Source organism: Symphalangus syndactylus, chromosome 17 (genome assembly GCF_028878055.3).
Source record: "Symphalangus syndactylus isolate Jambi chromosome 17, NHGRI_mSymSyn1-v2.1_pri, whole genome shotgun sequence".
Lineage (NCBI taxonomy): Eukaryota > Metazoa > Chordata > Mammalia > Primates > Hylobatidae > Symphalangus > Symphalangus syndactylus.
Genome location: NC_072439.2, coordinates 50,821,879 through 50,839,718, shown reverse-complemented (window position 1 = coordinate 50,839,718; position 17,840 = coordinate 50,821,879). Strand labels below are relative to the sequence as shown.

At 35.3% G+C, this 17,840-nt stretch overlaps 1 protein-coding gene across 6 annotated transcripts in view; it reads left to right on the top strand.

Annotated features, from left to right (window-relative positions):
• The window catches only part of HLTF (helicase like transcription factor), a 56,707-nt gene that overhangs the window by 23,352 nt on the left and 15,515 nt on the right, over positions 1-17,840 (top strand). For 3 of the 6 annotated variants that reach the window (XM_063620226.1, XM_055247501.2, XM_063620225.1), the window contains exons 10-18: positions 23-116; positions 2,681-2,760; positions 2,852-2,896; positions 3,736-3,822; positions 7,812-7,909; positions 12,797-12,940; positions 14,197-14,335; positions 15,003-15,138; positions 16,915-17,094. In XM_063620226.1, the coding sequence (XP_063476296.1) occupies positions 23-116; positions 2,681-2,760; positions 2,852-2,896; positions 3,736-3,822; positions 7,812-7,909; positions 12,797-12,940; positions 14,197-14,335; positions 15,003-15,138; positions 16,915-17,094 (1,003 nt within the window). Of the gene's footprint in view, positions 1-22; positions 117-2,680; positions 2,761-2,851; positions 2,897-3,732; positions 3,823-7,811; positions 7,910-12,796; positions 12,941-14,196; positions 14,336-15,002; positions 15,139-16,914; positions 17,095-17,840 lie in introns of all 6 variants that reach the window. The other 3 variants (XM_055247502.2, XM_055247500.2, XM_055247503.2) reach the window with 1 other exon arrangement.

The window sequence follows — 17,840 nt, the reverse complement described above, 5'->3', positions numbered from 1 at the left end:
TTTGCATTTTTCCTTGAAATAGAAGCATCTAGATGTAGTGAACAACCCAGTATTTCAGATATCAAGGAGAAGAATAAGTTTCGCATGTCAGAATTGTCTAGCTCCCGCCCCAAAAGGTAAACTATTATGGTTTGGTTATGTCATGTTTATTTAGACTCTGTTTTCTTATGTGTAAGAGAGATAGAGGCTGGGCACGGTGGCTCACACCTGTAATCCCAGCACTTTGGGAGGCCGAGGCGGGCGGATCATGAAGTCAGGAGATTGAGACCATCCCGGCTAACACGGTGAAACCCCGTCTCTACTAAAAATAGACAAAAATTAGCCAGGCGTGGTGGCGAGCACCTGTAGTCCTAGTTACTCAGGAGGCTGCGGCAGGAGAATGGTGTGAACCTGGGAGGCAGAGCTTGCAGTGAGTCAAGATCGCGCCACTGCACTCCAGCCTGGGTGACAGAGCGAGACTCCATCTCAAAAAAAAAAGAAAAAGAGAGAGATAGAGATGACCATGACCCTTATATTTGTTAAGTAGTTCTTTCAAATACATTCTTTTATTTGAAACTGCCAAGATCACTATGACTTAGGCAGATAGGGTATTCTCATTTTACAGATGAAGAAAAATGATACTGACCTATAAAAGAAATGAATTGGTAAATTTTAATAATCACTCATCTTTCTACTACTTTTTTTCTATTTTATCAAGGAACTAAGATCTAGATCTTGGGATTTTTGCTTTTTTTTTGAGATTTTACAAGTTTTCTTTATGGATTTAAGGGGATGAAAACTGAAGAATATTTTATTAGATAACTTGACAAAAACATTCTTGATCGTTTCAGTTCTTCACATGTAGTGGAAATAAGACATGATAAAGTTATTTGTGGACAGTATTATATTAACATAGACTAGAGGGAGAATTTGCATAAAAGATGCAATTCCCCTCTGATCTTGTCTTGAATCTGTTAACTTTACAAACTTCATTTATCCTCTGAAGTAGGTCTAAAAACTGGGCTTTTGTTATATTGTCTACCATTAGTATCTGCACAAATCATCGCTAGTCTGTCTCTGCTAGCTATTTCAACAACAAAGGTTTTGAAACTGTGGCTATGTTAATTGTTCTGTCATTAATAGCTGTCTGAACTAAGCACAAAGCCAGCACTCATCAATGTTATCTAAAACTAATTGCTTCAGATTTAGATAAATGACAAATGTTACAACTTTGAACTTACCATAAACCTGGGTAACACAACACTGTTAATTGGACCAGATCAGATTAAAGGACATAGAAATAATAATGGTGAGGACATGAGAAAAACTAACAACAGCTGACACACATGTTATAGCTAATACAGTTATGTTATTGTGTAACAGGCACTCTTTTAGGGGCTTTTGCATGTAGTAACATTGTATTCTATGACGATTATATTTTTATTTCTATTTTTCTTATGAAGAAACAGGCATTGAAGAATATTAGGTAATTTACTTAAAATCACATAACAAATTACTGGTGGAATGAGGATTTGAATCTAGGCAGTCTGACTTGAGAATTTATTGCTCTTAGGCACTTAATCACTGTTAAACTTTCTACACAAAATTTATGAAATTTTCTATTGTGAAAGAATTACATTTTTGCCTTTTGGCTGCTTATTTCATTGTATTAGAAGTATGTTCTTTGGTAAGAGCCAATTCTTTTTTCTTTTCTTTTTCTTTTTTTTTTTTTTTTTCTTGAGACAGAGTTTTGCTCTTGTCGCCCAGGCTGGAGTGCAATGGCATGATCTCAGCTCACTGCAACCTCTGCCTCCCGGGTTCAAGCAATTCTCCTGCCTCAGCCTCCTGAGCAGCTCGAACTACACGCATGCACCACCACACCTGGCTAGTTTTTATATTTTTAGTAGAAACGGGGTTTCACCATGTTAGCCAGGCTGGTCTGAAACTCCTGACCTCAGGTGATCTGCCCACCTCCGCCTCCCAAAGTACTGGGATTACAGACATGAGCCACCGTGCCTGGCCAAGAGCCAATTCTTTTTTGTTCCAGTTTTATATACTTTAATTGAACTACCAAATATTAAACCTTGTATTGAAATTTTTAATTTTTTAGAATGACTTAGTTTTTCAATTTTATTTTATTTTATTTTATTTTTTTGAGACGGAGTCTCGCTCTGTCAGCCGGGCTGGTGTGCAGTGGCGCAATCTCCACTTACTGGAAACTCCGCCTCCTGGGTTCACGCCGTTCTCCTGCCTCAGCCTCCCAAGTAGCTGGGACTACAGGCACCCGCCACCACGCCCAGCTATCAAATTTATTTTAATAATAGTGAAATTCGCTGGGTGTGGTGGCATGCACCTGTAGTCCTAGGTACTCCCGAGGCTAAGGCGGGATGATCACTTGAGCCCAGGAGTATGAGGTTGCAGTGACTTCTGATTGTGTCACTGTACTCCATCCTGGGCAGAAGAGTGAGACCCTGTCTCAAAAAACAATAACAGTGGTACTCCATTTTGTATAGTAAATGCATCTATCTGGTTATGAAAGCAGAATGCTTTTAGCAGATCTTTCATTTGTCAAAATCTTCAAAAAATTTTTCAAAAAATAAATGAGTAGGACAAAAGTTTTTTATTGCATTTATTAAACGTGTGTATACCTTATTTTGCTTTGGGTTGGTCCAAAAATTTCTTTGTGTATACTTAATTTTAGAAGAAAAACTACTGTCCAGTACATAGAAAGCAGTGATTCAGAGGAAATTGAAACAAGTGAATTGCCACAGAAAATGAAAGGTAACATGTAATAGATTTGATTTGATAATGTGTCCTATATTCTAATGTCCTGTTTTGCCCATTTTTATGTTTATTTTTGTTTTATTTTTAGGCAAACTAAAAAATGTACAGTCTGAAACTAAAGGCAGGGCAAAAGGTATGTGTATACTATATACCCATAATCTAGACTTCAAGATTATTAAAGTACAACTCCATTGATTTGTATCTCGCTAAGTTGGGATGTTTTAGTAATAGCTCTTAAACTTGGCTGATGTTTACATTTGCACTCTTCATGGAGCTAACCGTGGGTGTTAAATTAATTTTGTAAAGGAGGAAAAGTGAATAAATAGTTGCAAATTAAAATCTAAGGGATAATAATATTTAAACTATACTTAAAACAATTTTCTACTACCTATAAAATGACTTCAATAAAACCTATGTGTGTAGTATGAATAGTAATTACAAAATTAGGTTGAGAATGTCTTCCTGGCAATACTATTATTGTTTACATTATTATACAGATGTGAAAATAATCAATATTTTTTCTTTTTCTTTAAAATATGCTTTATTTTCCTGTAATTCACATCATACTATATTATTCATTCGTTGAGAAATTGTATTGCATTTGGAAAATAACTGATCATCTTGACTGATCTGAAAATTTGGCAGCCTTATCATTAGGAATCAAACAATTTGTTTCCTTGAAAAATTCTCCTTCCACCTGAGAGCTGAATCACTTTGCATATGACTGCTCCTACTTTCATTTCTTCTCCTCAAGTCTTACCATGAATGACTATATCGTTTCTCTGAGTTGAAAAGATATGCTTAGTGTCAGAGGTAGTAATTTTGGTTACCAAATATTTTAACTTAATAATATAAGCTCTTACAATAGAGTGTGAAAATGGTATTCTATTTCTTACCCTTAGAAGGTACCTGTACTCTAGCACAGGAGATAATTTGAAAGAATTTTAAGATTCTTTGTTGTTTTATCAGCAGGATCTTCTAAGGTTATAGAAGATGTGGCATTTGCATGTGCATTAACTTCATCCGTTCCCACAACAAAAAAGAAAATGTTGAAAAAGGGTCAGTAAATATCCTGGTTTTCTAGTTTTTTTTTTTTTTTTCCATTTTTGAATGAAAAAATTTAAAATTTTAAGTTATAAAACCGTATTACAAGAAGTTTAGAAAATAGAGATTTTTTAAAGTATATATAACCCATTAAAAGAACAAAGCTACATCATAATTTGTTTTCCTTTTGGTGCATTTTCCTATTGTATTTGTTTTAGTTAGGGCCAAAATGTGATGGGGGGCCCTTACTCCTCTGAATAGCAGAGATATTTCTTCTAGTGACGGCACAAAGCAATTTGTGGCTGCTTTAAAGCTTAATTTAATTTGGATTAATTTAAGTTAAAGGTTTAATTTTTGGTATTAGAATTTGCTTTTCATTTTAAAATGTTAGTGATCTTTGTTATGATTTTATATTTTGTAATTCATAGGAAAACAACACTGCTTAAGAGACTAAATATTTGAGATGGGAAGAGATTGAACTAAGGTTGAGGAGATGTGGGACAAATTATATCTCTGCCCCTTGGTCTCCATTATTTTACGTGTTGGTGATATAGCAGGCTATCTGTTTTCATATAGCATATAATCTAATGATGAGAGAAACATACAATAAGCAAGTCAACATAATTTTAAATAATGAGAAGTAATGTGAAGAAAAAGGAGGATAATGAAGTAAAGATTGACCTGAAGGGGCTTGTTTATGAAGCTAACATAGACTCATGAGAGCTGACTTTTGGTCCAAGAATCAGATAATTAGGAATAGAAAATATAGGCATATTGGGTGGATTATTCTTTACCCCAATTTTAGAAATTTAAAGAACTGTGGAAATTTCAGTTGAGATAGAATTAAATTACACATTAGAAACCGCTTTCAGTTGCAGATGCATAGCTGTGATACAAGAGAGAAAATTTTAAGTCACAGCTGTGTGTCATTTTGGTTTTAACCAAACTAAGTATATCTTTGAAAGAGAAGCAGAAGAGAAACAAAACTCTGTGAATGGAGACAGAAGCCATAATCCTGATTGTCCTTGTGGTGGATAGTGATCTCTTCAGTAAGAGACAAAAGGTCATAAGGAAAAGATTGATTAAATGCCACTACATTTTAAATTTCCATGCATCAAAAGGTGCCATAAACAAAGTAAAAAATGATAAAGCTGAAGAAGATAATGTATATTAAGTGTAACTGACAAAGGATTCAATTCTAGACTATGTAAGAACTTTCCAAACAATTGGTAAAAGACCAACCAATAGGAGAATAGTCAAGGGATATACATGTGGAGTCCATAGAAAGAAAACCCAAATAACCAGTTAACGTTGGAAAAGATATGCTGATTCAGAATTATTGGGGAGATGCAAATTAAAGGAATAGTGGTGGCAGGCATGGTGGCACATGACTGAAATTGCAGCACTTTGGGAGGCCAAGGCCCATGAGTTCAAGATAAGGGTGGGCAACATGGCAAAATCCCGTTTCTACAAAAAAATACACAAAATTAGCCAGGCATGGTAGCACATGCGTGTAGTCCCAGCTACTTGAGCCTGGGAGGTCAAGGCTGCAGTGAGCCGTAATAGCGCCACTGCATTCCAGCCTGGGTGACAGAGCGAGACCGTGTCTCAAAAACATAAAATAAAGGAATAGGGGGATGCTCTTATCCATCATATTTTCAGACATTAAAAAATCTCACAATGCCAAGTATTGACAAAGTTGTGCAGCGATAGGAATTCGTGCGTTGTTGATGGGAGTGCCAATTACCAAAGAGAGCAACTGGACAAAAATATAATGAAGCTGAATATAGACCATCTGTAACTCTGTAAATATAAATAAGGGGACATGAAAAAATGGTTTTCATTGCAGCATTATTTTAATGAAATATTAGAAATAATGTACATGTTGTCCAGTAGGGGAATGGTAAATAAATTGTAATCTACTTAACGCAGTATAATGCTATGCATTGATTAAAATGAATACACCAGAGCTACAAATACTAATAAGTATAAATCCCAAACACAGTTGTTCTTTATCTGCAGTTTCACCTTCTACAGTTCAGTTCTAAAATATTATATACAATAAGATATTTTGAGAGACAGAGAATGAGCACATTCACATAAGTTTTATTACAGTACAGTCATCCCTCAGTATATGTCAGGGATTTGGTTCCAGGGCCCCCTGTATATACCAAAATGTGCGCATACTCAAGTCCCACAGTCTGCCCTGCAGGGCGAGTATATATGAAAAGTTGGCCTTCCATATACATGAGTTTTGCAATCAGCAAATACTGTTTTTTTGTTTGTTTGTTTGTTTTGAGATGGAGTCTCACTCTGTCACCCAGGGTAGAGTGCAGTGGCGTGATTGCGGCTCACTGCAACCTCCACCTCCTGGGTTCAAGCAATTCTCCTGCCTCAGCCTCCCAAGTAGCTGAGACTACAGGTGCCTGCCACTATGCCCGGCTAATTTTTTGTATTTTTAATAGAGATGGGTTTCACCATGTTAGCCAGGATGGTCTTGATCTCCTGACCTCATGATCCACCCGCCTCGGTCTCCCAAAGTGCTGGGATTACAGGCATGAGCCACCGTGCCTGGCCCATACTGTATTTTTAATCCACATTTGGTTAACAAAAATTTGCATGTAAGTGCATCACATAGTTCAAACATATTGTTTAAGGGTCAACTGTATATTGTTACAATTATTTTATTTTATTTTTTGTTATTGTTACGAATCTCTTACTGCACCTACTTTATAAATTAAACTTTATTGTAGGTATATATAGGGAAAAAACATTATATATAGGGTTTGGTACTATTTATGGTTTTAAGCATCTATTGAGGGTCTTGGAACATACCCCCAGTGGATAAGGAGGGACTACTGTAGATAGCACTGAGAGAAAAAAGCAAGTTGTGAATGATACATAGATACAGTATGATACTTTGCTCACCTTCCAGTTTAATTTTGAAATTAGTGTGAAAATACGATTTTTTAAAAACTCAGAAATTTGCATTTTAAGTTTACTAGAAGATACTCCATTGGTAAGGGATACCAGCTCTAGAATTTATTTCAAGAATTTGTAAAAACACTTTATTATCACTATTTTTAAACATGCTCCACAGAAAAGTATTAAGAATTTTTGTTGTAAATATATTAGTTACCTATTACTGTGTAACAAATTATCCTAAAACTTAGCCATTTAAAATCAGACATTTATTATCTCACACAGTTTGACAGGGCTGGGAAGCGGAGTGGCTTAGCTGGATGGTTTAATGGCTTACGGTCTCTCACGAGGTTGCAGTCAAATTCTTCTTCAGGGGCTGCTGTCATCTGAACATTCGACTTAGGGGGGATCCATTTCCAAGTTCACTCACATAGTTGTCAGCAGACCTCATTACTTGCTGGCTAACTGTAGTCTTCAGATCCTCACTACGTGCATCCTTCCATAAGCTGCCTGAGTGGCCTCACAGCGTGGCAGCCGGCTCTACCAGAGTGAAAGATTGGAGAGAGAGAATGAGTATGAGAGTGAGCTCGCACACCCAATACGGAAGCTTCTTTTGTAACCTATCTCAGAAGTGACATACTAACTTCTCTGCTATATTCTGTTGGTCACACAGACCAGTCCTGGTGGAGTATGGGAGGAGATTACACAAGATTGTGAATATCATAGAGATCATTGAGGGCCATCTTGGCTGGCTACCAAATTAAATATAACACAAATTCAGAAAACTGCATAAAACAAATGTTTGTCTTAATGAATGACTATGACTATCAGAAAATATTAGAGACTTCCTCCTTGTGACCTACTTTCTGTCATAGTCCTTTGGTTCTTCTCATAATCACTATGTGGATTTTTAGTTTTTTTTAAGTTAACAGGTAAAATTTATTCCCTGTTAAAAGTCCATCTGCTTCATTTTAATTGTTCCTAATTTATCTTTTCATGGAAGCACATTATTGCTATCTCTTTATTGACATATATATTTCAGAAAAACAGCTAAAAGTTCTATCAGTGGTTCATTTCTTTAGGAACTTGTGCAGTGGAGGGGTCAAAGAAAACTGATGTTGAGGAGAGACCAAGAACAACCCTGATCATCTGTCCACTTTCTGTGTTAAGCAACTGGATTGTAAGTCTTTAAGCCCTTTAAAAATGTAACATAATTTATATTTTATCTACAAGGTAAAAAGTATTCTGTTAAAGAGTCATTCATTGGGGGAAATATACTTGGTCATCTGTTCGTACCTAAGTTCAAATAATCATCAGGTGAATTGGATTATGTTTGCTGAATTGAAGAAATTTTTCTTTGAAGATGTATAGTAGAGAAGGTAAAGGAACATAATCAATTGCTAACATAAGATATGGTTTGTATTTCTGCCTTTGCTATTTTTGTCCCCCAAAGTTGGAAAGATGTATAGTTTGACTCCTCTACATTTACAGATTGACTGTTGGAACTGTCTTTTCTAAGAGCTCTACCAACAATAACTTACTTTTATAACAATAACAACGTTAGTGAACTCCTATTTATTTGGTTTGTTCTTAACCTCTTCTTAAGGATTTTTCTCACTTAATTCTCATAACTGTTATCCTGATTTTCCAGGTGCCCACATTGAAACACAGAGAGGTTAAGTTGCCTAAGGTCATCCAGCTAATAAATGATGGACCTTGGATATAGTCTCCAACATTTTGAATCTAGAGCCTGTCCTTTTAAGACTACCCACTAGAAATTTTTTTTTCCAGATTGCTTTTCTGTTCTGAAACATTGACATTGGAATGGAACCTCTTGATTGTTTATTTGCAGCCTGGATATGTTTTCTTCCTAGTTTGAGCTTCAAACTTCTTGTTATAATGAAATAATGACTCTCTTGGAATCCCTGTGAATATAAGGACCACTCACCGTTCTTGCCACTTCCAAGTTATCTATTTATCTCTCATCGCCATTCTTCTTATCTCAGAGGAGGAAGAGATCCTACTCTTTTTAAGACCAGTATTTAGTCTCTACATTGGATTCTCTCTTTTCCCACATTGCTCATCTGTTCTTTTTTCCCTTGTTTATTTAGTCTCTTCCCACTAGCTCTTTCCTGATACATACTCAGGTTTTTTTCATTTTAAAATACATTCTCTTGATATGCATCTTTAAGTTGCTACTCTTCTGCTTTCCTTCACTGTCATACTCTTGGGGGTTAATTTCTACTTTGTGCTTTTACTTACTAATTCCTTAATTCATTGTAATCTGGCTTCTACCATTAGTTCTCTAAATTGCATTGGAAAAGACTACTTGTGATAGTCTAATTGTCAAATTTAGTGGCCTCTTCTTGCCTTTGTATAGTCTTTTTTTCCATGACATGAATTATCTTTTTTTATATAAGTTTTTGGTTTATTTATTTATTTATTTTTAAATTACACCTTGTCCTGGTAAGTGTATCATTTTTCCTCTTAGGAACAGAAGAATGAATGTTAATGGTCTGTTGCTGTTTTTTTATTCCAACGAAACTGTTCTTTCTTTAATTTGTTGTTTGTCATGGGAAGGATAGTACATGGGTACTTGAATGGCAGTTTTGGGATGAGGTTTAGAGTATTAATGGAGGTATAAACAATCTAACTGTGATTATTTGAGGGCTTGGGGTATAAAATGGATAATCAGTATTTAATGATAATTTTATGTTTAGGAAATTCAGGTAATGTAAAGTTCAGAAAGGAAAGTGTGGCAAAATCTTGCCAAGTGAGATCATGCACACTCTGAATTTAAAGGAATGAGAGGTGGTTTGGCATTTAGGGATTCATGGTTGTGTTAGTCCATTCTTGCATTGCTATAAAGAAATAACTGAGGCTGGATAATTTAAGAGGTTTAATTGGCTCATGATACTGCAGGCTTTACAGGAAGTATGGTGCTGGCATCTGCTTCTGGTGAGGCCTCAGGAAGCTTACACTCTTGGCAGAAGGTGATGGGGACCCAGCATCACATTGCCAGAGTGGGAGTAAGATAGAGAGTGGAGAGGTGCTACAAACTTAGAAACAACCAGATCTCGTGTGAACTTAGAGTGAGAACTCACTCATCACCAAGGGGATAGCACTAAGCCACTCAGGAGGGATCCACCGCTATGAGCCATACACCTCCCACCTCCAGGCCCCACATCCAACTCTGGAGATTACATTTCAACATGAGATTTGGAGGAGACGAACGTCCAAATGATCTAGAATTAAAATTTCACAATCTCAACAAGATACTGTCTTCCTGGCTCTCAAGTAAAAGATCTAACATTCTACAGAGCAGGCTAGAACTGACTTATATTCCCTTTTTTGTCTTCAAATAATCCAGGTAAAGGAGTAGAACCTGGGTACCAATCCTATTTCTACGACATATTTGTTCTGGATATTTAGACAAGTAATCTCATGAAATAACACCTATTTCATTTTCTATTGAGAGGATGATACATACATACATATACAGTAGAGCCTAACACTGTCTAGAAATGGAGTAACTATAGTTCTCTCCCTTTGTTCTCCAGAAAAGCTGATTTTCTTCTGTTCCAAGTGTAATCCCTTTACAAATATGCACTGTCCCATTTCAAGGCCACCCATTGATTCAGTTTTCTCATATTGGATTCTTTGTCATGCTGGATTCTAATTTCCTTTTTTCTTTACCAAATTTCTTTAAGAAATTCTTTGCATTTTCAGCTTTACTTTTTCATGTTTTTTATCCTCTCTGCAATTTTGCCTTTATTATTTCATGTTTAATACTTTGTTCAGTCCTTGGTAGTCTGGTTTTTGCTTCCACTCAACTACAGAAACTCCCTTTGCAGAGATCTTCAGACTTCAATATTGCCATGTCCAATAGGCTCCCCTTTTCCTCTGCCTTGAATATGTTACTCATTTATTACTCTTTTTGTTACGTCTTATTTTGTAAGCTATCTCTAAACCTTCTTGTAAAGAATGGGAATGAAGATAGATGACAAATTAAAAGTCCACCTTGTTTTTTTTTCTTGAAACTTTTATATTCTTTGGATCCCAGGCCTTTACCCTTTATATTTGTTGTCCTAACTTTTTCTCTTTGTTCTGGTTCCTATTAAATCTGCCTTTTCTGTATTTCCATACAACATGGAATTTTTTAAAAAGAGTATTTTAAAAAATTTTAATGAGATCTCCATTTACTCATCAGTAACCCAAAAGTTACCAAAAGTCTAACCCACGTGCTTTCCTTTTTTTCTTTGCTGGATTGATTTTTTTTTTTTTTTTTTTTTTTTTTTTTACAGAGTCTTGCTCTGTCACCCAGGCTGGAGTGCAATGGCGCGATCTCAGCTCACTGCAACTTCCACCTCCCAGGTTCAAGTGATCCTGCTGCCTCAGCCTCTTGAGTAGCTGGGATTACAGGCACGTGCCACCATGCCCAGCTAATTTTTGTTTTTTTAGTAGAGATGGGGTTTCACCATGTTGATTAGGCTGGTCTTGCACTCCTGACCTCATTCCGCCCGCCTTGGCCTCCCAGTGTTGGAATTACAGGTGTGAGCCACTGCGCCCGGGGCTTTTTTTAAAGAAAGAATCTCATTCCATCACCCAGGCTGGAGTGCAGTGGACACAGTCTCAGCTCACTGCAACCTCTGTCTCCTGGGTTCAAGTGATTCTCAAGCCTTAGCCTCCCGAGTAGCTGGAATTATAGGTGTACATCACCATCACCACCATGCCCAGCTAATTTTTGTATTTTTAGTAGAGGCAGGGTTTCGCCATGTTGGCCAGGCTGGTCTCGAACTCCTGACCTCAAGTGATCCACCCACCTTGGCCTCCCAAAGTGCCGGGATTACAGGCATGAGCCACTGCACCTGGCCTGGAATATTTTTCGTTATACCCCAGACGTTATGTATTTTCTCCCAATAAAAACAAGTCTTCTCCTTACATACTGGTATTCTGTAGACTCTGTCCCTAATGTTTGCTCACTGTACATGCTCTCTTTAGGAAATTTCATTCATTCTTACAGCTGTAAATACTGTCTGTTGTTAACTTTAAAATTCATATCTACACCTCTCACTTTTATCTACAGGTAATTATTTACATTTTCCTAGTATACTTCTTCAGTCAGGTATTCTATAGTGACCAAAAATGATAAAGGTTTAAAATATTCATCTCTTTCTTACTTGGGTGCCCACTTTTCCCTTTTTTTTTTTTAAACTTCCTTATGTTTTTATCACACAATTCTAAGTAGTCATTGAAGTATCAGAGCATCTTAGTCTTATTATTATTATTTGTATTTCATATTTAATTAGTCCCCAAGTCCCATCAGTCTTGTCTTAGTTTCTTTTTTTCACACCTGTCCTTTCCACCCTGTTCCTACTTCTACCATGCTGGTTTAGGGCTTCATCATCTCTCTCCTCATAGCTTCCCAGCTGTGTCTCCCTGGTATCTTCTCTTTTCAACTTAATCAGACTATTTTTTTCTGCTGAAAATCTTCTAGGTCTAGTTTTTTCATGATTAAAAAAAAAATAATAAGTTTTTAAAACTGATCATGTCCTCAAGAAAGTCGGGGATGATTTGTTCTTTGTTTTTAGTTACATCACTATTGTAGTTGATACCTGGCAAATAGTAGGCCAATAATAAATGAGTGAAAGAAAGTGGCTACAGTGCTTGAATCTCTTCCCACATCCTTGGAAATACTGGTTGTTGTTCTTTTACTGTTTAATTTTTATATTATTAAGTCTGCTAACCAATGCAGCATTAAAGGGCCTTCTAATTAAAATATTTTTATAAAACTCATTATTGTTTTCAATAACTTTGGTTTTTCCTCCTAAAAAAGAAGCAGTTGCTGATTGGTAGGGCCAAGTAAATTTTAAATAATTTATTATTACTGTGTATGTGTCATTTTTCTTATTGTTATTATTTTGGTCTAGACTGCAGGAAACTTGATTTCATACAATTTTAGTAGTTGGATTTGTCACACTACTGCCAGGGCAGTTACTTTTTTATACATATATTAAGTCTGACACTAATCTGCTCATTGTTAAAAATATTCCTAATTTTTCTTTAGGACCAGTTTGGACAACATATAAAATCAGATGTACACTTGAATTTTTATGTTTATTATGGTCCTGATCGTATTAGAGAACCGGCCTTACTTTCAAAACAGGATATTGTTTTGACGACATATAATATTTTAACTCATGACTATGGAGTAAGTATTGTTGATACTTAAGAGATCTTTCAAAGATTGAATGTAAGAAATATGCCACAGGTTTCTAGAGTGTTCCAAAATTCAGGCTTTATACTTTTTTTCTTTTTAAATACTTATGATATATAGAAAAATGTTTTTTTTTTTTTTTTTTTTTTTTTTTTTTTTTTTTTTTTTTTTACTTTTTGCATTAAAGGGTTTCATCTTATTTAGATGCCAATTTAGGAATATTTTTCTTTTCTCCTCTCCTCCCCTCCCCCTCCCTCTCGATGGAGTTTTGCTCTTGTTGCCCAGGCTGGAATATAATGGTGTGATCTCAGCTCACTGCAACCTCTGCCTCCTGGTTTCAGATGATTTTCCTGCCTCAGCCTCCCAAGTAGCTGGGATTACAGGCATGTGTCACCACACTCAGCTAATTTTTGTTATTTAGTAGAGATGAGGTTTCACCATCTTGGTCAGGCTGGTCTTGAACTCCTGACCTCAGGTGATCCACCCGCCTTGGCCTCCCAAAGTGCTGGGATTACAGGTGTGTGCCACCACACCCAGACAGGAATATTTTTCATTTAGAACATTTTAAGTTAAGATTTTAAATTTGTATTGTAAGTATATAAGGCAATTTGTAAATGAATTTTATTTTCTTTTTTAATTCTGGAAAATTATTTTATATCACAATGATTTGATTAATATCTCAGTTGGAAGGTATGCTTTTTTTGTAGTTACAGTTCATAAGTTTTCCAGTTAGTCTTATTGTTTTTTACCTTTATAATTCCAATTGTTCAAAAGTTAAAATCTTTTGAAAAATACCTTGCTATCAAAATTTCAGTCTTCTAGTAAAAATATTACCTTTTATATAAAAGAAAGTAATGTTGAATTCAAGTAATTCTTAAAACTGCCATTTTCTATATCATTGCTATGTTTTAATCTGAGGTAGAACAGTTCAGTGTATTGACCAGTGACTCAACAGAGAGCTAGACTGCTTGGGTTTGAATGCTAGTTCTGCCACTTCCTACCTGTGGTGCTTTGGGTAACATACTTACTTAGCAGTTTGTGCTTCAGTTTTCTCATCTGTAAAATTAGGTGTGCTAATAAGTACTTATTTTATAAACTTGTGAGTATTCAATAATTAATGTAATGCTTAAAGCAGTACCTAGCACATAGTAAATTTGATATTAAATAATGATAGCAACTAGTTAGCAAATCATATTAAGTACTATTTTACTTTCCTGTGTTTTTTAATTCATATAAAACATTTATTTCAGACTAAAGGAGATAGTCCATTACATAGCATAAGGTGGCTAAGAGTGATCCTGGATGAAGGACATGCCATACGAAATCCAAATGCTCAGCAGACAAAAGCTGTACTTGACTTAGAATCAGAAAGAAGATGGGTTTTGACAGGTAATCATAGCTCATAGCATTAAACTTATTAAAATCTTAAATCTCTAAAATATATCGTTATGTAAGTTAGTAAAGTAACTTTGTAAACTTCAAGTGGGTGTAAAGTCTGCTCCAAAATTAATCATAGAAATAATTTAATCAAATGTTTTGAGTTGTTCTTCATAATTGCCTGTGATATAACAACATTTGACTTATTGATAATTTATGGAACAGTCACTAGACTTACTCTTGAACCTTGGAAATGGAGTAGACACTCTAGTCATCCAGTCATAATTTTGATTTCTATTTCCCATCCTCGAACCTGTTTGCCATTCACAATATTTTACTAGAAGGTAAGGAAAAGAATGTAAACTTAAACTAGTTGCTTTTTCCTTCTTGCTAGTGCTGCTGCTTTAAAAACTAAATAAGCAGATGTACTTGATAAGGAGAAAGTTGAATTTTCCATTCTTTTTCTTGGCTAGTGTGGCATGTTGAGAGCTAAAAATTAGAGCAAAACTGTGTCTTGAGATGGGTGTATATTTAATAAACGATTATAGTCAACACTTGATAGTTTAATTTAATTGATAATGATGGGCCTGGTACAGAGTGCCTTCTCTGATTGGGCCAAATAGATACTTTTATTGGATACTCTGGTTAAAGAGTTATAACAGTTTCCTGTTATTTCTAGGTACTCCAATCCAGAATTCTTTAAAGGACTTGTGGTCTCTTCTTTCCTTTTTAAAACTTAAACCATTTATTGATAGAGAATGGTGGCATAGAACAATACAGCGTCCTGTCACAATGGGAGATGAAGGAGGACTTAGGTAAGTAATTTCAGACAGTGATTAATATTAGTTACAAATAACTGTTAGTAGCTTGAACCAGTTGGCACTTTCTTTACTATTTTAACTTGACTCTTAACTTTTCCTTCTAAAAAGTGTTTATGGCTCAATGCCTTTGTCTTTCAGAACCTAGTGATGCTTGTTTGGAAAGACAAAGATTTCTAATTGTCGATAACTACCCTTCCCCTGTTTTGGCTAAACTGAAAAGAAAGACATAACTGTGTGTTTTTTGTGTTGCTAAGCCCCAAAGCCCCAAAACCAGCATTAACAGATTTAGCAGGAAACATCGTATATCCTTTGAGGATCTAATATGCATTAACTTTTCATATCTTATATAGCTTTATTTATTTATTTATTTATTTATTTATTTATTTATTTGAGATGGAGTCTTGCTCTTGTCGTCCATGCTGGAGGGCAGTGGCGCGATCTTGGCTCACTGCAACCTCCGCCTCCTGGGTTCAAGCGATTCTCCTGTCTCAGCCTCCCAAGTAGCTGGGATTACAGGTGTGCGCCAGCATGCCCCGCTAATTTTTGTATTTTTAGTAGAGATGGGGTTTCGCCATGTTGGCCAGGCTAGTCTCAAACTTCTGACCTCAGGTGATCCTCTTGCCTCAACCTCCCAAAGTGCTGGGATTACAGGCATGAGCTACCACACCCGGCCTCACATAGCTTTATATAGTGAATGATGTGAGGTACTGTGACCTCAGCAAAAGTTGTATAGGAAAGTTTTATGTGGTTGTTTCTGGTGGAGATAGATAAAAGTTGAGAACATAAATTAAAACTCAGTGATAACCATTTTGCAAGGTGTAGACTAATGTGGTTCAACTTTTTGGCCAAAGCACTGGTTTATAGACTGAAGATTTGAGATCCATTAGTGGGATATAAAATTATAAAGGTGGTAGCCAGCATTTAAAAAGACAATGAAACAGAGAAGAGATTAGTAAATATCAGAGTGCATGATACATAGTATTATTTTGTGAAATATTTGTTTCTTTTGTATGTGTTTGTATATTTTTGCTGGATAGAATAAAATGTGTTTCTTACTGTGAATTATAGTGAAAAAGCTTCAAGAGCCACTAACCTAGTTGGCAGTACTATCCACTTGATTCCTCAAAACCAACTATTTAAACTCCAGGAAATTTTATTTATATTTCAATGTTGGGAAAAAACAAGAATTGATACGTCTGTTTTTTTCCAGTACTGAGAAAGAAATGTAAAGATTGTGGAACCTGTAAAGCATTTTTCTGTGTTCTGAATTACCATATTATCTTTTTATTTTGGGGGCACTCATTACTTTATACAATTACTTATTTATATACTTTTGATTTTCATATTACAGAAGGTAGTATCTTACCCATATTTGTATTCTACAACATTTAATTCAGTGCCTTGCACTTAATAGATACTTAGAATTTGAGTGTTGACTATTCGGTGATGGAGTTGACAGGGCTGTTGAGAAGTAAAAGAGTTAGTGATTGGAACAAAAATGGGGAGCAGAGCTTAAGAAAATAAGGACAGGATATAAAAAGATTAAACTATGATAGGTATTGAGGGGAAATTTCCATACATTTGTTTTAATAATTTTATTTTTGTAGAATACTTCTGTGATTATCAGATTGGTTAAAACCCCAAATAGGGGATTTTAAAAACACTTTTACAGAAGCTATAAAACAGTAACAAAATGTTCTGTTTTGTTCTTCTTGGATCAATTTATATAGAAATTAAAAGTTACATAATTATTTGTTTTATTCTGATTAGGCGTTTACAGTCCCTAATTAAAAATATTACACTTAGAAGAACAAAGACAAGCAAAATTAAAGGAAAACCTGTTTTGGAGTTACCAGAACGTAAAGTATTTATTCAGCACATTACACTTTCAGATGAAGAGAGAAAGATTTATCAGTCTGTGAAAAATGAAGGCAGAGCCACTATTGGAAGGTATGGAGAAAGAAAGCCATGTTAAAAAATAGTTTTTGTTTACTTTGTTTCCCATTCACTGAATGACATTATTTAGATGTGTCAGCAATAGTTTGAAGTATACTGAAAGATAATTTCCCTCTATGAATTACAGTGTTTTTCTACAAATTAATAGTTAAAGTGAATGAAATAATAGTATAATTCACAAGGTAAGTAATTTTTTAAGTTAGGAAACAATTTAAAGCTTACTTTAAATGACAAGTTCTCAATTGCTAGCCAGAAGATTTTGCTGGCTTCTATTTCCAAAATCATATGGAAATCTGGGAATAGGAACTGATGAAATAGGTTTAACAAGAAGATTAAGGATTGGTAGAAGGTATGAAATTCTGGTCCAAGCAAGATCAGGTTTAATGTGAATGCCCATAGGGAACAGAATGAATAAGAGACAAGTGAAAGCAGAATAGGACTGTGAAAGGGGAATCTTCAAAACATAAAAACTTCAGTGAGGTAGGTACAAAGCAAGTTTGATAGGAATTAGAGAGAGTGGGAAAGATTGTTCTAAGCAGCAGATTTCTGAGTTCAAAATCTTATTTCTTTTCATATTCATTCTTTCAACAAAAATTTATTAAGTGCCCACTGTGTGCCAGGCACTTATACCCTTTGGGATACAGCAGAATTAAACAGACAAAAATGCCTGCACTCAAGGAATTTATATTTTAATGGTAAGAAACAGATAATTTAAAAACATGATTAAGTTTTAAGGAATA